Source organism: Lichenostomus cassidix, chromosome Z (assembly GCF_008360975.1).
Source record: "Lichenostomus cassidix isolate B80296 chromosome Z, HeHo_3.0, whole genome shotgun sequence".
NCBI lineage: Eukaryota > Metazoa > Chordata > Aves > Passeriformes > Meliphagidae > Lichenostomus > Lichenostomus cassidix.
This window is the reverse complement of record NC_139511.1, coordinates 40,832,567-40,853,739: the sequence shown is the minus strand read 5'-3', so window position 1 is coordinate 40,853,739 and position 21,173 is coordinate 40,832,567. Positions and strand designations below refer to the sequence as shown.

General features: G+C 37.2%; 1 protein-coding gene across 1 annotated transcript in view; it reads right to left on the bottom strand.

The window, feature by feature from the left end:
- PRUNE2 (prune homolog 2 with BCH domain) overlaps window positions 1-21,173 on the bottom strand; it is a 131,544-nt gene that overhangs the window by 18,150 nt on the left and 92,221 nt on the right. Inside the window, 3 exon segments of the mRNA XM_085043750.1 lie at window positions 2,716-2,892; window positions 8,068-8,268; window positions 9,160-9,239. Coding sequence (XP_084899876.1) covers window positions 2,716-2,892; window positions 8,068-8,268; window positions 9,160-9,239 — 458 coding nt within the window.

Sequence of the window (21,173 nt, the reverse complement as noted above, 5' to 3'; positions counted from 1 at the left end):
CCTGTCCTTGGGAAATGGTGAATGAATTTCTTATTTTACTTTACTTGTGTGCACAGGTTTTGCTTTACATATTAAACCGTCCTTATCTCAACCCAAGAGTTTTCTCACTCTTCTGATTCACCACGTGGGAGTGAGTGAGTGGCTGTGTGGGGCTTGGTTGCCAGCAGGGTTTAGACAACAACAGGAATAAAGCAGTATTTCTCTCCTCCTCAGGTTTACAAATACGGAACTAGGGAGACATTTCCCTCCTTCCATATATTTAATAAAACTTTAAAAGACTTTCTATCATGCTGCCATAAAGCCATCTGTCCAGCTGGCACAGAAATTAGGCAGAGTAAGAGCACACTGTGGCAGATGTGTCCACTATATTACACAGCACAGTTTGCAGTTCATGGAAAGCAAAATGATTACGTGCAGATGCTAACTATCAACACATACAAGAAAAACCCACAGATGAAGCTAAGCCACTTTTCTTCAGACATGCTTGAAGAGAATGAATGTTCAGCCTCGGGACAAGTGCATTTCAATTCATCACTAAAATCCAGTAAAAGCCATTTTTCTGGCTTTTTCTAGCCATTTTCACTAAAAGCCACTAAAAGCCAAAATCTCAATCAAAGCAAAGAGAAAGATCTCTAAGAAGATTCACCATCAGCATATGTTGAAGACAATCTCGCACCTACACTGCCAAGTCTACTCTCCCCTTTCTTATTTTGTGGTTACCACCTAGATCCTGCATTTACTGTTACCTGTCTTTTGGCAGGGAGGAATGTTCAGTAAATCTTCGAATCATCAAGAGCTGCTTGACTTAACTTCCAGTTGAGTAATTTTAGTCAGAACCTATTATTATTCTTGAGATTAAAGAGAAGACTCCTGGCCCTCTAAACACTCCACTGAAGTACTGCCCAAGGGAACTTAATATGGAACTGGCCTGGCTACCATAATGTAGAAACTGTTTGAGCTGACCAAAGTTTTCCACAATAGATGCAACAAAATTCTTTTATTTCCTCATCTTCAATCTGCCACTTCATAAACACAGACTTTAATCCAGTCCTTAATTTACTTTGGTTTGCCTAGATATCAGGAAAATTTTCCAGTTTGGGCAGTGGCAGGCTGAAACAGTGTTAAATCTCACACTGTTTGTTTAACAATGACTAATGCTATTGACAAGCACCCTTTCAAATGTAAAGAAAACTTAATGCTCTTTATCTCACATTTCAGTGATCTAACAAAACAAAATGTCAGACATGTAAAATTTGAATTCAAATTATTTCATACTGAGAGTTGAGCTGAATTACCTAGCCTCCCATTAAATCTAATTTTTCACAAAAGCTGATATAAACACACACATCAATATCTAGTAGGAAATATACAAGTTTTTACTGCAAATGCATATTGACTAGTTTACAGCATACAAAAATATATAAATAAACAACATTAGTAAGGCCCCAAAATATTTTGTGTTTGTTTCCTAAATTAAGCCATCTGTGTATGTTTGCTAAACTGTGTCTGAGGTGTCATCACACTCATAAATCTTTTATGGTAGTGTTGTAGTGGAAAAATGCTTGGGGGCTTAAACATCTTTATTAATTCTGATTAAACCTTCTGTATACTGGCCACTGTGAATACCTGTAGGTTAGCATTTAGCTGATTTTAATGTAAAAATTAACCATAATATTTAATGTAATTTTACCAGATAGAGGCTCAACACTGAACATATTTTAACTTTCACATTTTAATATCTTTAACTGATGCTGCAGATCAACAACACTGTAGCAAAAGCATCCTCATATAAACTTACAAATCTTACCTCTGACATGCTAAGTTGCCTGCCTCAGTTTTTGCAGGAATAATACAACTCATTTTAACCTAATGCCTTTCTTAACAGATAGCAAAGACTGTCCTCCAAAAATATAAAATCCAAGATAATCCAAACCTGAGACACCAAGTAAAAGGCACTTAGAAAGTTTTTTTAAAATTTTCTTCCTTTAACATTTACAGAAATATTTATCCTTTTAATTAATTTGTACAGAAGTGCACTAGTAACACTGAAATTATAAGTTCTCTGAGCAAGCTGGAAAGCAGATGAGCAAATGAGAAAATACAGCAAGCACATGGAGTCATTTTCCTACTTTAAATGTTTTCTTTGATATCTTATTTAAATATCATTAACAAATCATGTAAAAAAATCCCATAAACCAGTTTCTGGTGAAAGGCTGCTGACAACTATAAATGGCAGAAAAATAGCACAAGGCGAGTAGCCAGATGAATGCAAGCCCCAGGGAAAACTATCTTTTTTTCTTTCGCCACTCTGCTTGTTTAGATCTGTGAAACCACATACATCATTCAGCAAATCACAGAACATTTTACTTCTTCATGCAAAGGTTTTGTCAAAACCAATCAAAGAAAGTTTTCAAAATTTTATTTTGCTGTAGGTCAAAAGCTTTTTTCCTTGCTCAAGACAGTTTTAGCCTACAGTGACCAGATCGTTCTTGACACATATATGTCAGGATACTGCTTCTGAAGTAGCTTTGAATATAAAATTCTTATTAGTCATTGCCACATTGAATTGAAAGCCAGGTTGATTTCAGCCAAGGCTGAAAACTAAATTCTCTCTCCCTTGTCAGTATGATAACAGAATGAAAATAAAGATAAATCATGATCAATAAGGCATGAATTTTTTACATCAATTTAAAAAATGCTTACAGCTTCTCCTACCTCCATGTGAAATGACCTTTTTGTACGGTTCAATGACTTTCATATCAATTCTCTGTTCTTGTTCTCCAATAACCACTGTTCTCCATAACCTGTTGTCCTCGCGCTCTTCTTCAGCAGTGTACTCTGGAATTGATTCAGACTCCTCCTGAGAAGCATCCTTAGCAGTAGTCTGCTCTTCTGAAAAGTAAAACTATATATATTAGCCCTTTCTGTTAAAGCTCTAACATATTTTTGCTGCTACATATATTTGAGATGGATGACTGAAATTACCTGGATTTTTACAGTACTGCTGTAAATAAGAGAAGAACAAGATCATCTGACAGTCAGTAAACGAGAAGTTCCCATTTTTTAAAGATTTTTCATCATTATGAACATAAAAAGAACAACAGTAATTATCACTATGCAGAATACCATGAAGGAATTTTTGTACCCCGTTGGTAAAACTGAGCAGCTGCTCACTACAGTACTGCACTGTAGGCCTGCTCAAAGCTATGCTGCAGGTATGAGAACTATGCTAAAAAACCAAACAAAAAACCAAAAAATAAACGTGAACACAGCAATACTTCCTGTTTAGAGAAGAATTACCAGAGAGCAATAGCTCCTCAACTTTTTCCCAGTCTGTTTCCAATCTGTTTACATCCACTATCACCAAACATAAAGAACACTCATCTTCCTCTAATTCAGTCACGCTGACTCCTCCTATAAGCACAGTAGTTACCTCCCCCTAGGACTGTCTGAGGTTAAATACCATTTTCTCTTACAGATGTGAAGTATAGAGCAGCCAGGTGGTCTGACCTGTTCTATAAGCACCCTAGAGAGAACACATACATGTAGTCTGCAGACAGAAGGACCACAAAAAATTAACTGTATGGTTGACAAGTGACTATAAAGTTTCATCACTGAATACTCTTAATTTTAAAAAAACTGTGAAATAATTAATAAAATCTACATTTTCACTGCACATTGAAGAAATGGCTTTTAACAAATTAAAGTGCACTCCAATTTTTTTCAAATTTAATGTCTGTTTACAGAGCAAGTGACATGAAAAGTGATTATGTCCACAGCTGGAATTATTTAACTTCACCCTTTAGTTATTGTTACAACATACTGTGTTTTCCATGGAGACGGAAAGTCCCTCTCTTGCACTATTCTTAGGGAAGTACCTTTGTCCATGTGGTTCTGTGTGCATATTAATTTACCTTCATGGTAAAGGTTCTGTAAATTTTATGCATGACAATATTTGAAGCAAATGTTCTTTTTAAAGCATTATTCTTGCTCTGCAGTCAAAAGAGCAGAATTTGAATGGCAAGTCAATAAGCAAGGTAACTCAACAAAGATACAGTGAGATACCTAATGACATACACATGTGTACAGAAAAAGCTGCAGACATCCTATTTGAAAATACCAACGTGATCTATGAGAATTAGGAATAAACTAAAAGAAGCAATTTTAATTGACAAGATGCAAAGAATACCATGTTTCATAGGTGCCCTCAAACCTTTCTATGCATTCAGTTATCTACAGATGTGCCTCTTCGATCAATGCTGCTTCTTGAACTACTCACACAAATTGAAGTATATGATCCTTTAAGCACACTAGTATATCTTAAGAATGAAATCAGTTATCTATGAAATTAGGAATATGATAGCAGACTGTATATATACACCACATATACCTATATGGAAGCTACATGCACATATACATACAGGTACTAACTATTAATTCGTAGAACTAACTTCTCCACTAAAACCTATAAACTTCTCCACCAATACCACGAAATCTGTTAGGAACAGCAGTTTCTCTAAACACACAGAAAAAGCTTCTAAATATACAGGTTGAGCATGTATTTATTGTTACACTGGGACTAACAAAGTCTGAATTTCTACTGCTGGCTGTCTTGTATTTTCTGTCCCTAATACAAAGCATTATTAGGCAATTATATGGGCAGAAGGTGCCCCTCTCTGAGGTAGGTTCTCTCATGTGCAATGAAAGCTGAGTCTATAAACAATTCTCTACTTTACCTAGTTCCTGCCTGCTGGAATCTTGAAAGAAAGGAGGAATATTTCACCTCCTACCTCACTGTCTAATCAGCCAAAGAGTTAAAAACATATTAAAATAAAATTGTTTTAATTGTGGAAACAGGGATGGAAAACCAAGAAATACATACACATGCACATACAATGTGACCACGTGAGCCTTTTTTTCCTCAGGAACCCCACATAAAGTGAGTTTGAGGAGATCTTAGGTTGGAAAGAAGGACAGTCTGACAAAAGGTGTGGTTTTTTCAAGTACAGTATTTTGAATTGGTTTAACAGTTGCAGCTCAGCAGATTATATATTGAGCAACTGAAGTATATATTTATGCCTTTCTCAAGGCATAATGCTTGTGACGTTCAATAATAGCATTCAGCCTTGAAATATCACACATTCTTGTAAGCTTGGGAACAAGCTTACAAAATGCGTAACCCCACTACCTGCAAACCTAGGTGCCTCGGTGCAATTTTGTATGTTGTCAGTTTTGCAAAGACACTATTGATAGCAATATGAAAATTACATGAGTACAGTCAAGCTATGCAAGCTTTGACAGCCCATTGCAGGGCAGCCCATTCCTGTAAGGATATAGGGTCTCCACAGGGTACTATTATGCAGCTCTAGTACTTTTAGAATAGATACATGGGATTATCAGCACAGCCTAGGAAGACTGTGTGGTCACCTGATTCCTTGTGAAGTAGAAAGAACATGACTGAGACAGAGAAGTGTAGCTGGCAGAACAAACTTTCATGAAAAGAGGCTGGGCTAGGCAGCTGGCAAACCAATGATGAAATTGATTTTGGGGTTTGAGTTCTTTTTTTTGGTTTTTTTTTGTTTTGTCAGGTTTTGTTTTGTTTAAACTGCAGACAATGAAAAATTACCAACATCCTGATAAAACATGACATTGAAATTTGATACACAAACTACTGTTTTATAGAAATTTCCTCTTCCTGATGAAGTAGCTGTCCTTTACTGCCTGGAATGTTGATTTTGCAGAGAAAGATGCACCAGTGTGGAATTCAGAAAGGAAATAAAGATCTGCAGAATAAATAATAAACACTCCTGCTTTATAAATAGTGCTGATTTGAGATCAGGCCTTCACTGATATTCATATATGGTTTTCAGAAATGCAATTTTTATGTCATCTAAAGCAATAATCATAAAAAACTTGTTTCAGAAACTAGCATGGCTTCTGAAAGAGAATGCTGGAATGTATGGTATTAGTTACAAAAAACCCCCACCCTGTGAAACTGATAATCAACCAATCTCTAATAAGGCAGGTGCTAGTTTAAGACAAGTACTTCAGTATTTCTGCTCTCATCTATCTTCTTGTATACTGTAGTTGTGATGATTCTTCTTCGCCTTTCTTTTAAACAAATGGATTTCTGTATTACTTATAATACACAGACACTTTTCAGTAGTGAGCTGAACCACGGTACCAGCTTCGCTTTACTCAGCTGCCTTTTGTAGTTCAAAGGGACCTTCAACGGTCTGATCATGACAAAAATCACTCTTCTCTCTGGTCTCAGCAGCTGTATTTTCTCAGTATTTACTTTCCTGGGTTTGGCAGCACTTAGAAACACCGAACCGTTGGAGATGGCAAGTGCTGGTAACATCAGAGTGCATACCAGCTAATAGTAGAGTACAGGAGGACAAAGATAACAAAGGCTCTTTACCATCCAAATAAGCCATTCTGAACTAGTTCTTGTACCTACAATCTTAGCTATCCGATTAACATTACATATAGCCAACTTCTTTTATTGCTGCCTTCTTTTGATAAAATGTTGCTTTTCTTGTTTTTCTTTTCTACTTTTTTCATGTCTCATTTCAGTGGAAGACATTTTTATTATTAAGTGTCTAAAAACAAACTCCACAACTGTGTAAATGTCACCCAAAGCAGCTGGACCTTGAGCTCTTCACTTAGGAGTTTGGGGAAATTGGTCCAACTTTAAGAACTGAACAAATCATCATATTTAGAAAGCGGCAAAAAAACCACTGTGAAGAAATTCTTGCCAACAATACAACTACTATCAAAATCACTGGAGTTGAATTTAATTACTTGAGGGCTTAAAAGAAAAATCTGTTCTATTGCAGAAAGAGACTTTTCCTCTCACATGCTGGTCACAATATTCTAAGCATGTGAGTCCGTGTGTATGTGTGTGTTAGTTTTAACCTCTGCCACATGATCTTCTAACCATCAAGCAACTGGTCACCACACTGCATCTACCCATAAGGAAATTGGCCTCCTAATGAGAAGTAACGTTGGAGACACTCATGCATGATTGAGTACACAGTAATGCCTCTTTGGCAATACCACTTAAAATGATGCAACTGTTCTTGTATGTTCCAGCAACCCCACTAGCATTCAGGAAAGTAAATGCATGGGAAAATTCCATTTAAACAGATCCATTTTTAAAGTTTCTTTCTGCTCTAGATTGTAAAATGTTCATACTTGTTGTCCCTCAAATAGGTTATGATCAGTATATATTTACATCAATGATTACAGTTCTTACACATTTTATAAGGTACTAGCAAGGAATAGGAAACACCCTATCATGAAACTAAGTAACCTGAGCGAAACTTTTACATCATATTTCTATGAGAGAATATCATTAATAAGTGATGGAAGAGTGAAGTATCCACCCAAGATGAGGGTGCATCTAGACTGTACAGCAAGCCCTGCTGAGAAAGGACATTCAAATTAGTGGAATGAAGAATTCTGTTGGTCCATCACCTGAGCTGGCTTTATCACGCTATGCACACATCTTCCACACCACAGCTTTCCAATCATGAGAATAAAAAGCAGATCTTTCTTCCTAATAAAAGACCTATCACATTGTGTCTACCTCACTTATATATTGTGAGACCTTTGGTGCAGCCACCACATTTTGCATGAAGTTAAACTTCTAAATATGACTGATGTAACTGTAATCTGGAGCTGGCCAGAGGTACAAGAAGCTGCAGTTGGCTGCAGTGTTCTCTACAGTACTGGTCAACTGCCTTTTCCTTCTTTAGCAATTGTTTTCAGACAAGTGCTCTGGTATTGGACAAAGACAGGACTTTGACTCTCCCTAGGCAGCTGATCTTACTTTATTAAGTCAGTTGTACTACTTCTTTCTACACTCTGAATAAATAGAAGGATAATGCATTACACTGGAGGAATAAAGGTTAAAAAATAGCAGACAGTAAAAATATCTGGATGTCTAGCATTAACTCTGAAATGCTTTAGCCATACTGATAATCTGAAAGACATGAGACTGATCACGTGAATAGTAAAAAAAGAAACAGAGAGGAACTCAGCTTTCACAATCTAGAATATTACCTTGTCCACTGCATTCAAGAGAGTCTGCTTCATCAGGAGTGTCAAGGTCATCTACATTAATGTCAATTTCATCTGGTGTATCCAAATTATCATCAGAAAGTATAGAGCCTTCACTCTGGTCCAAAGAGAGATTGATGTTTGGAGCAGTGAGCTTTATCCTTCTGGGCTGGGAACCATTAAGATCAAGAGAATTGGGAGGTTCTGAATAAAAAAGAAAAAAGAAGAAAAATAGAACTTTATCTGCGCCACATACAATTAATCTCCCAGGGACTCAAAAATGACCTTTAAACATACTGGGACAGATCAATTCTAATAACACCATGACATTTAAGACCATCTAACACAAAACACAAATATGAACATTAATGTTTAATGAAATAAACCACGAATCTACAGGAGAAGCAGATGTAGCTCAGAGCTCTTAAATTATGCTAAATCCAGATTCATTTTTTTGCAATCATCAGACAGAAATCAGGTCTTGAAGATACTCTGACCCACAATGTTTAAGAATTTAAAGAGCAAATACAAAACATTTGAGTTATGAATCAAGACATTGCTGAGTCCTGGGAAAATTCATGAGTGAAATAAATTTTTATTTTCTTTGTAAATATTTATTTTCTTATGCATTTGGTGCTGATTTACAAATACTTACGTCTTTAGCTTTAACTATACAATATCTTACTGAATAAAATAACAAATAAAAAAATCTCCGAATCTCTTAATCAGTGTTAAATAGAAGTAATATTAAACAAGACAAAAGCTAGATTACCTTTGCTCCTTGCCTCTGCCTTGTATGGCAGTTCAAGTTGTTCTAACTTAATTTGCTTAGACAGTAGTCAATTATAAAATAATAATACAGACTATTAAAACTTTACAAAGACTAAACAAGTGGTAACAATGCACAAGAGAAAATGTCACACTATAATTATTATTTCTCAAATGAAGAAGAAAATTGACTAAATAAAGCAAACTTAATGCTTTTTTCTTTTTAGCACTGAAATGATTCTTTACCAGCACAGAAACATCATTCTCAATGCATAAATGCCACAAGAACAAGATACAATTAAGAAAATGAGCAAGAGCTTCTCTCACCAGGTCTCATCTCTGCAGAACTGGGGCTTAGTACACCCTCAGCTAAGGGGATGTCCATTCCCACATCCTCCTGTACCAACCTGAGAGGTAAAATACAAGGTAAGATCTTAAAGAGATGTACAGCCTATGTACAGATTATGCAGAACTGAAATTTCCTCCAGCATAGCCAGTTCAGAAGTCTGATGTGAGAAACAAACACAGCTGTTGTAATTGCACTGTACTTTTCTTACCCCTAATTTATGCACACTTCTGTAGAGCTCTTGGAGACTACAGGACTCACATAACCACTTTTACTTCTATCAAGACACAGCACTGAACAGTGGGAGGATGGCAAACAGCAATGTTTCTTGTTTAATACAAATGAAGTTGTTCTTTGGTCGTCCAGCAAACGGGACACATAACTGCAGAGAGCTTCAGCTACTCTTTGTAAACAGTATATTCATGACTGTATATACAGTTACTGTATATCAAAAATGAGTAGGTTTTTTTCCTTGTTTTGGTGTCATTTGTATCTTAGAGCAATTCTGACTAAAACCATTAATACTGATGCAGTTAATGTGCCACACTGAAAGAGCTCAGAAAGTACAAAAGTGAGAACCAAAACAACAGCACAGATTTTCAAAGACTTTAAATTGTTGCAAAATATCTTCCTTCAACTCCATGTTCAGGAAAATACTAAGAAGTTACATTTAACATACATACATACATATATATGTGCACACATACATACATAAGGAAAAGGCACTAAGTGGTGAAAATAGCAACAAAGGTAGTTAAATGTTTAAAGCAAATGGACTTGAACTGTTTCCATGTGTACTTGTTATTAAAATATTTCACAAAATATTTGCTGGAAGGATGGTTCAACTGCAAACAGGAAACAACATTTTACATTTTCAGGACACTCTTGACAGCTTCCAAACTATTTGCACTGAAAACGTATGATTTCAAGAGAGCTTCATTTACTTGTAGCATTTTATTCTGTATTACTGTTCCAAAATCTGTTTTCATTTTTTTTCCCCATAAAAGCTGAAGAACAGACCATTCTTACACTTTGACCGACAGAACTGTGATGAGATCAAAAGATGGTACTTTTCCCTGCAACAGCATTAGCCAGCTATGCTTTGAATGACTGATTGAACAGATCTGAACAGGTGCAGCTTCTTGCTCTTGCAATTTCTTCCTGCCCTCACTTTCCCAGAGAGGAGGACTACCCTCATTTTTTGATTGTGTCCAGACAAGACCCTTTAGTTAATCACCGTAGCATAGTATGAGTATAGTTTCTGTGATTTCTTGTTAATTTCATAAAAATTGTATGTAATTGTGCCTATGTAGGCCTGCCAAAGGCTTCACTGTGCCTGAAGTTGAAAAAGATCTTTACCTCCAGCCCCATGAAATCCAATTCCCAGTACAGACAGGCAAACGAGTGAACTGCTGCTTTTCCATGAGACCATAGAGAACACAGACAATTTAAAGCTATGGCCGAACATGTTCATGCTGCTCAACTTATAACTAAGCCTTATCTCTCAATAAAAAATTATTTTACTAATTTTGGTTTGTGTTTTATCCCCACATACTGTATAGTACATATTTCATAAAAAGAGAGATGAACAGTTTAATGATTTTTAAAAAACATTCCAAATCTGGAATATGTTTAATTACTGTCAAAGAAAGCTTGAAGCACTCTTTCTCTTTGGATACATAACAGAAGAGTGAAGAAATTTCATCATCGTATCCTGCTCATGAATAAAATGAAGGCACAAATTGCCTGTAAGGTACGATTTCCTTCCTCCTCCTACTCTGAAGAATTATCTGTATTCAGAAACACTGAATACCACCACGATTTACATAGGAAATGTAAATGAATAATTAGTGTCTTTGGCTTTTTTTTTTTGGTGTCTATACAATCCAATAGTAAAATATGTGTAATGAAGTCTAATTAATTCATCTGAACTAACTAGAGACAAATTTGAATTCTAAAGACGTGCTGTAAGTAACAGCACGTCTTTAAAATTTGCCTAAGGCAAATAGCCATAGTAAAAAGGGAGTGGGGGGAGGATGAATATTTCTAACCCTTTTTAAATTCAGATTAGGATTTTATGTGGGGCTTTATTAACCTTTCCAAAAATAAAACTATGAAGAGTTCTTCCATCAAAGCAACTCAGGACTAGTCAGATGATGACTTAGGGGTACTCAAGGATTTACGTTTCGGTTGGACAAAATAGGGTTTTGGTACTGTCCTACAAACCATTAATTTGTAATATTTCTTTACAGATTTAGCAGACCTAACAGCAGTTCCTTACTGCAGAACCTTTGGAAATTACTGGAGGAAATAATTTGAAAGGATATATTCAGAGTTCTGTGAAGAGTAAGATACAGCAGGATAATGATATTTCAGCCTTTTTGTATTAAAAAGAGACACTATTCTCTGCATAGAACAAAAAAATTGTTTAAGAATGAAAAGAGCATGACTGAGTTTTATACACTCTATGCCTACAGTGAAAATTATAATCTGAAAAAAGGCAACTTCCCAGAAGTAATTAATTGACAAATGTAGAGCAACGCCTGGGACACAATTATCCTAAATCATGACATTTCTAGGGTTACCTCAAGACTGCTTTTCTCCCTGTAGCACCTTTATATATATATATATTTTTTTTTTTTTTTTAACACATATGTACTTGAGCTGGTATGGTTGCTTTCTCTAGAGTCTCTTAGACTTTCACAATAAAAATCTGAAATATTTTCTGCTTTCACTGGGGCCACTGCAACTGAGTTAAACCAGAATTTTATCCTAGTTGTGAAGACCTGTACATTTCTAGGGATTAAAAGACATATGTGTTTTATGTACTTGTTTGAATTTCTTATGAAATTCAGCTACCCTGAATATATATATATATATATATATATATATATAATATATATTTTCAGTATACTCAAAAAATATCCCTCACTTACAGATTATAGTGAAACAGCACCAGAGTATCTGAGATCTTCTAATTTAATTTTGCTGACATGCTGTTTTCAATGTAAAAAATCTATATTGTTCATATTGGGTTATTTAATTTGGGAAGTAAGTCTCTGGTCCTAAAAACTCTGGGTCAAAGCAGACATTTCAAAAGTCCAGTTACCAAAAGAATTGCTGACACAAAGTTCTCCATCGTATCTTCAAATCACATAAAAGATGCTATCACCTTTCTGAAGATTTTTAGCAGGGATTAGGTTTCCTTTTTTTTTTTTTTTAATTGTGTCAGGTTCTTACATACTGTCAAAAACAGTCAACAGGCTTTTAGGAGAAGAAAGTGTTGGACTTGGGAGCTAGTCTTATTTTTCCAAATCCCTTGTGCTTTAACCAAAGACATTAAAGGTTCCTTGCCAAAGATACATACCATAAATTTAGTGAAAGTTCTTATTTTTCATATGCAATAGATAATATTTTTTCAGTCAAAAATTATTAGGCAATACAGGCATATTTAAAATCATATTTAGATATCTGTGACACTGTGCCCCAACAAATGGCTTCAGAATTGCCATCAGTAAGAGAATAAGAAGGATATGGATGAAGTTTGCTTTCTAGAGACACAGCTTCCCATTTTCTCATGGATTTGAGAGCATGTTATGCTGAGCAGCTCAGCACCTTGCAGAGTAATTTCTGGCTGTGAAGAAGCTCTCAAGAGATCTCAGCAGGAGCCCTAGTAATGGAAGCCAGACTCCAGAAGCTTTAAAACAGCAACTACCACCTCTTCCTTTCCCACAGACTACTTCACATGCTTTCAAAACTCTGGCTTATAAAATCCCTTGCCTTCTGTAAGGGTGCAGCTGATAACATGGATGATGTTGACAGAAATATTAGAGGAAGAAAAATTTTTTTAAATCCCCTTTTAATGAATGCTCCTATTGAAGAAATAAATTAAGTTACTTTAGAAAGCTCCATTCTGACCAGGTATGATTTACTGGATTGATAAAAAAGGGATCTTGGAACAGAGGTCAAAGTCAATTAAGGTTTTTTGTGTCATAAATGACTTCTTTTATGTTGTACACAGACCGGTCATTTAAGGATCAGCTGCACTGGGAATCAAGTTACTGATTATTTGCTCTGATATTCAGGTCTATGATCTTGTTCAAAAGCAGCTGAAACCCCTCCATTTCTCAAAGGTGGATCAGAGACCAATACCAAGTTTGTATGGAACGAGGAGAGGCTGGAGGCTGAAATACTTTCCTTGCTCTTTTTTTGGTTCAGACATTCTTACAGCTCAATAAATTAATAAGCTTTAAATAATTCTTAATGCCCTCTCAAATCAGTATTTCTCAGAATAAAAGTTATCCTTCCTGACTTTTCTAGGTACAGCAGCATTCTGCTACTTTAGAAAGAGCAGCTTTGAATATTCACAGCAATATGTCATAATCCCTATGGGCTGTGCTGCCTCACCCTTGTGTCATCTGTGATCTATCACCAGTTTCCCGAGTTGCTCTGCAGCTATTACATATCAAGAAGTTAATTTCTTTAGTCTAAAACAAGATATACTTCCAATGCACTGCTCTGAATGAACACCTAGAATGTGCTAAAGAGATCAGCATTAATCCAGTTGTGACTGTCACCACAACTTATTCACCAGCTGGACGTTAAAATGTACACACTTTCCCATTTTCTGTACTCATCTTTGCAGAAGTTTAATGTGAAGAGGTGCCCACAACTGCCAGGTGCCTTTCCTAGGTAAGTAAATCATGTTTCCTCCACGCTGTTCCCTCTACACACGGAAGTACTTTTATCCTTAAGTTTTCACAAGATGTCAAAAGTTTTTTTTTATAGTTTCAAAGAATGATGAGTCAAAGAAATGACATGGGTGAAATCACCTCTGCTTACATTAATACATACTTTGTTTGGATACTAAATGTGAAGAGGAGAGATGATGTACAATGGAAAGGTTATTCAGAGAGTAGACATTTAGGATTTTCTCATATTCTCTACTTCCACACATTATGCAAGTATACCTCGTTTTGGATGAAGTAAGAGTCCTACTTACAGCCCACTTTCTCACTAGTTTACAGTGAAAAAGTGAGCTGCTTTGAGGAAGAATGCACAAGGGTACAAAAACAAGCAAGGGAACTTAAATGAATTGAGTTCCTTTCGCAGCACACAGGCAGCACGCAATTCTCCTCTGAACCTCTCCCATCTCCACCCTGTGACACCACCCTTATGCAAGTACTGAGCCCAGGAAAATACAAAGGAGAACTTGAGGGATTGGATATGTGAGGACAGTATTTTCCTTGGAAGGTATGAAAAAGCCCTTGGCATTTATCCAGTAATGCCTCTCCACTGACTCTCAGCACAGCTCTGTCTGAAAGTGCCCTTGGGATTAAGGAGGGTTAAGTGTTTTGCCAGGCCAAAAGCCAGAGTATGCAGAATCTTGTGTAAACCCATCTCTGGCCTGACTGATGGGTCTAACAGCAGTTTGATCACCCCACCTGGAAGATGTCTTACCTCCTTCAGACAAAACCAGAATTCTTTCCTACCCAGAAGCAATTAAAAGGTTCAGAAAAACGTAAAGCAATTGTTCAAGCACTCCACAAACGGCAATTTATATTAAGTATGAGTTTACACAAAGTGTTGTCTTAATTGCTACATTGTTCCTCAGTTTACAATTACTGAAATGCATATAAATTTAGAGCCAAAGTATCTTACTAAATTGCATCTTACTCCTTGCCTTACAAGGGGTGTTTTGCTGTCACCTATCTCTGTAGCTACTTGTCCTGGTTTAAGCTGAGCTGGCAACTAAGCACCTCACAGGCACTCACCCACCTCTCCCGACCCCAGTGGGATGGGGTGGAGCACACGAAGTTAGACTTGGGGGTTCCATGATGCAAATACAATTGCTCAACACTCACCGAGCGATGCCAGCCTCCATCCTGAGCCACGATCAGTCCCCCCGCTGGGCACCTCCCCAGTTTATACACTGCGCAGGATGCTCTATGGCCAGCTCAGGTCAGCTGCTCCAGCTTTGCTCCCTCCTGCCTTCCTGTGCACCTGCCTGCTGGCAGGGCACGAGACACCAAAATTGTCCTTGAGCTGAGGTAAGGACTACATAGCAGCAACTAAAACATCAGTGTGTTATCAACATTATTCTCATACTGAACCCAAAACACAGCACTGTACCAGCTGTACCAGCTGCAGAAAAATGAACTCTGTGCCAGTCGAAACCAGGACAGTACTACAGTGTTCCCCCCACCTCATTTAAAAGAATAGCAAACCCCATTCTGTTATCGCAATTAAACACTTGACATATGATTTCATTTTCAGAAAAGGAACTGTTTTGCTGTTTTGCGTTTATACCCAAATAGCACTTTTGCTTGCTTTCATAGGGCTCCAGGCTTGTGGCTTGTAAGTGCTGTGCCATTTCTGTTCAAAAGAGATATCAGAGGTTCACAGACCATTGCTACAACAGTATTTTTTAAAAGAACAGCAAATGTCTGTTTTCTACTTTCATTACTGTGAGTGCTCAGAAAAGATTGTCACTCTGTCCTTCATCTTCCAGGAGCAGATGTAACTCCACAAACTGTTACAACTGAAATGTGTCATTTCTGAGACCTTTAATGTCAATGGACTAATAACAAATCCTAATGTAATCTGCATGAGTTTGAGTTTTGATGCTTATCATCCATGTAACATGGGTAGCAATGTTCTGCAAACTCAGAGAAATGCTGGACATACTTCGGTATCAACTCTGTCTACAGCCAGAAGGAGATTCTCTAGGAAATAGTGTTTATACATTAATAAAAAAAATAATATGTGACGAAGTAATGGGCTTTAGTGCGAAGAAACTTTGATGAAAATATACAGGAATAAACAGAGAAAGAAAGCAAGAACATTAGCTCCCAAAAGCCAAAATGGATTGTGCACTAAGAGATAAAGAAACCCATTAGCAAATGTACCCACTAAACACAAAATTACTTCCTGTAACTAGTCCCTTGCTACAAAACTTCTAGACAATAAACAAAATTTTATGCAGATACCTATTCAGAGATAAAAGAGACTGCAGTGTGAATTTTTTAGGTTCAGCAGAATTAATGAATGCTAAACTGTAGCAGAGTATGCAACAAATCAAAATGACATACACTGTGCAAGATTTAGTCAGCGTCAGTCAGAGATTATGCTTTAGCTATATCCACATACCAAGAAAATGAGCATATTGGAAGGAATCCACTCCAGGATATCTGAGACTATAAAAAAAGTAATTACTTTTATTCACAGCTGTGTAAAATAATTATACTGTATACAGGTGACTTGTAAAAATGGGTTAATTTTATAACCTCCCAAGATCTGCATTTAGCAACCATATGTTAGTACACGAAACTAACTGTGTTTCTATTGCTATTTATTTTGTAGCTCTTAATCACAAATTGGATCAGGAAAAATCTATAGACTGAGCACTACAATTTATGCATAGCATGAGAGTTTTATTCCCACATCTGTATGCAAACAAAAAATAAGGGATGGGGGGGGGAAAGCTGTGGGGACTTGTTTGAGCCAAAAGGTTTATTAATCAAACATCTATGCAAATGCTAACTCATCACTGTCATACTGTTTGCTGCATAGTAGATAACATGCTCATAATCATACTTTACAGAAAAGCATGTCACTTACAAAAGCCACAGAATAAGCCACTGCTAAATATTAGCAAAAATTGCAACTTCTTTGTTTTTAACACCTCAGTTTTCAGACTTAAGTCTTCTTTTACTAGTTATACTGTTGCTTGGTGTTTTATATGTACCGATACATTATTCCATTTTCAGCATGAAAGTTGGATGAAAAAGTTAGGCATGACTGTAAGAGGTAATAATTTTTTCTGTAGAAAAATCCTGTATTATAGCCACAAGATTTGAAAATTAGGGCCACTGAACAGTTTTTTAACCATTCTTTATTAAAACATTTCCAAGCCTTCAATCAAATTCATTGCTCAGTGTCTGTGTATCAACCCATCTTTTTCCTTGTTCCTCTTTTTTAACCTACACTGTAAGCCTCATTTTTTTCCAGGTAGCCAGGCTCTCCTGGCTCCTGGTATCAGTTTGACTGTTTAAAAACAAAAGCTGCTATTCTTAAGCTGCTGCTTTCACTGCAGCTAGGCAGCCACATGCTGCCTGTCCTGATCCCTTGCCAGCTCCCTCCCTGTGCCACAGCACAAGAGAAGCAGGCAAAGCCATGGAGGGATGCAAAGAGCCAAGGAGGGACAAATCTAAGTAAACAGGGATAATGGAATTCACTAGGCTGTTTCATCAACCTTACCCATATGCCCATGGATAAGGAAGACTTATGGAAGGGAAGAAGCCAGGTCTCCAGGCTTCTTCAATTATATGTGACTTCCAGCCACATGAAATAAAAATGCATCTTAATATAAAGTGAGGGAAATTGAAGCCCCGAACCTAGACTCTTTGCCAAAATGGGGCTTAGAAATGCAAGCCAGTAGCAGATCCCAGAGTCTCCAAAAGTCTCCTCCTAAAGGTTTGTTACCAGCAGGCCATAGGATGCTATAGGAAAGGCAGTGCAATCCAAGGTACAATTACTTTGCAACTTACCTTGTCCTTTCTGCATCCTGAAGCATTATTAACCAGAATTAACATCCACAGACTGCTCTAGATAAAGGTACATCAGCCCTTTCTGGTGTTTTTCAGAGATACTAGTCACCTCTATATTGGGCTTTTCCCAAAAATAATTTAACATAGCTTGGGCAGTAGCTTTGTGAGTTGAAGATAATAACTTGTTCACTGTTACAGAACAGAATCAGAGAAATTAACTTTGAGAGTGTCCATTAGTTGTGAGTTCCTGATATGTGATGCCTAATAAACTTTGGGGGTTTTCTCTGAATATGTAGCATTTCATAACATCTCCTACACACCACTACTGATCCTCATTATTAGCTCCCCCTTATGAGAAAAAAGATATAGTTAGACTCCAATGCCTTCACTCAGGCATCCAAAGAAACCCCAATTCAGTCACAGGTTGGAAGAAAAGGATATATGTGATCAAAACAGCTTCTGACTACTCATGACCTGCCCCACACCACATAACAACTTCATGGCATGAACATGGACAGGAGACAATTCTTCAAGGTGGTGTTTTTGGAATGCATCCATATAACAGCAGTCTCCAGCTATGCCTCTTATAGTGAAGTGCAGAACCAGCTAGGTTCCTAATATTACCATTTTAAGAATATTCTCTTAAGTCAATATTCTGTGTGCAAAAGCAGGTAGAGAGTAACAAATTCTAAGGCAGAAGTAACATGTCATTTTACATCTGTTTCTTTGATTTGGCACTACATTTGTATACCACCACATGGTTTTGTCCTCAGAGCAGGGGCTGGTCTCTGTTAGGCGCCTAGATTAATGTTCCTTAATCTTTCCTGAGACACTGGAAAATCACCAAAATTAATAACACAGAGTTGGAGCACTTACATGATAGGTGCTCCTCCATCAATATTAAAAGATCACAAGGTCTGGCAATATGCTGTGTAGGTTCAGAGCAGTATTAGCATTTAGAAGGTATGTTTCAACTCATCTGATCTCTTCGCTCTTCATAAATGTTGCCAGTATTCTTAAATAATATTCCACATGATATCTAGATGATCAACAACCACTGCTGAACAAACATTATAAATGAAACATGGTAATGCCAGCAGAGAAAGTAAAAATTAAATCAATCTGATTCAAAAGATACATAAGTATAACCTGAAAATACGTTTTCTTTTTAAACTATATTTCTAAAATTTACTAAGATGCCAGGAACCTGACTCCCACCTTCCACTCCCATTGAGCGATTTATTATTCCTTGAGAAAACTCAGTTTTGGTTTTCCTAACTTTTAAACCAGTTTCCAGAGCTTCTAGTTCACATTGACCATTTCCCTGCCATACTGTGCTGTCAGGACCAATCATCAGAATACCAGAATTTGCAGCTCCAAATGATGTAATTGGCACATGAGGAGCACTCAAAAAGCAGCATGCACCTTCTACCCAGTGCAGCCATCTGCACCCTCAGGAAGTATGCTAATGCTTTGAGAGCAGTTAACAGGGTAGAGGTTGCAGGATCAGAAGACAAAGTTTTAGGTTTTGTACCCTACTGGACTTGTCTATTCTCCCACAGGACTTGTGGGAACTCCCCTCCAACTGTTACAATCTACACCTTATCAAGCACATTTGTTTCCAACTGAAAACATGCTAAAAATGCCTCAGACTGCTCTCAACCATTATTCATAACCATTAGTTCTGGAACTGAGCTAGAACTTCAGCTCTTTACTACTTGTTTTTTCTGTAATACTGGCAACTTCTTGCATTGCTTAATGGACTTGTTTCTCTGCATGTATGAATGACTACATATACAGTGAGGATGACATTTATTACCATCCTAAACTAGCTGGAATGAAATCCTTTAACAACGCATCTTACACCTGGTGAAATACATCTTGCCCACATGGTAAAATGTGATAATGACTTTTAGAGATACTAATTGCTCATTTAACATCAAGATGTACACATTTTTATTGATCTGTCCATTAAAGCATTAGTATTTTTCTAACACTCCCGATTTCCAGTTCAGCCTTCGCACAATATGCTGACAGACAGGAAAAGACACGTCACCAACATTTTTTTTAATACTGTATGACTTCTATTTTTTCCTCCCCTCATACTGCTTTTCTCTGGTCCTATTTATGATCTCATTCCCTATCCTCAAAAAAATATCTATTTCCTCAACACCTTAAATATTGTGAATTTCTTTCTCTTCTCATTTCTGTATCTCTCTACCACCAAAATGTCTATCTTTCTGTCTTTTCAACATTACTTTAACTATGATTTCACAACTTAAGATGTTCAATATTATTATAATTTAGATTAATATCTCACCAACTACAACCTTACAAAAAACTAACAGCTACCTTTCCCCTGTCTTGGCTATGAGTGATCTAAAGAAAAGGCTCTAAAATGGTGTTAATGTTAAGCTTTAGTGTCTCTTAAAGCTGCAGGTGTTGAAGATGTAATAAATAGTAGGGGTATTTAAGTGATAATGCAGAATGTGCAGTGGGAATTTTAACCAGCAAATTAAAATGGAAAAATCCTAATGGTGTAAATTGGTAACTAAAGGGTTCCCATTCATACTGGGAAATTTGAGGCTTGGGAAAAATACAGGAAAAGTCCCAAATATGAGCCAGAGAAGACTCCTAATCAGGGCACATAAGCTCTACTGAAGCAGTAAAACTGGCAAACGTGCCATCCTGCAGCTCGCTTGCACTGGCATGAGGTGTAAGGAATGATTGCTAGACCCTGCAGATGGCAGGTCTGAAAGGCATGTGCAAAGAGAGATGGGAGATGCAGAAAGCCACCAGGTATCTTCAGAAGCAGAGCTCTGTCACTGAGTTGGAAGGGCCACAGAAGCAGTAGGAAGATAAAAGCCAATCTAACTGTGGGAAAGAGGGCTAATGTCAGGCATAGCAAAAAAACTGTGAAAGAGTCAGAGTGACAGGAAATGCCAGACTGAAGAAGTAATGTTCAGGAACATTACTTCAGGAGGTGAGAAAATGGGGCTCCTCTTTCCTCCACATGGCATTTCTCACATATTACAGCTAGGGAAATACAAGGGCAAGGTTAGCTGTATGCTCTACTTTTGACAAGCAAGCAGTGGTGTATCCTGCTGGGCTGCTGCCCAACAGACAGCTCTTTAGAGTTTGCTGCCAGCGTTTTTTTGCTAAGGAGAGTGATCTTGTTCTTGTAGGACACAGTCAGCTTTCATCTGTTAGCCTGAAATAAAGAAGTCCCATCTGCTCCTGTCTGCTTTTGATAGGTGCAATGGCTGAAGAGAAGACCACAAACTACAGGATATACTAAGAACTAGCAAGTAATATCCGAAGGAGTTAATTCTTAAAATCCCTTAACAGCTAAACCACTTCCTTCAATGTCCAAAGGAAAATGAAGCACATAAACCATGAAATCTGTTTTCGGCAACTGGAATGTCACTCCAACCTCCCTCTGCTTC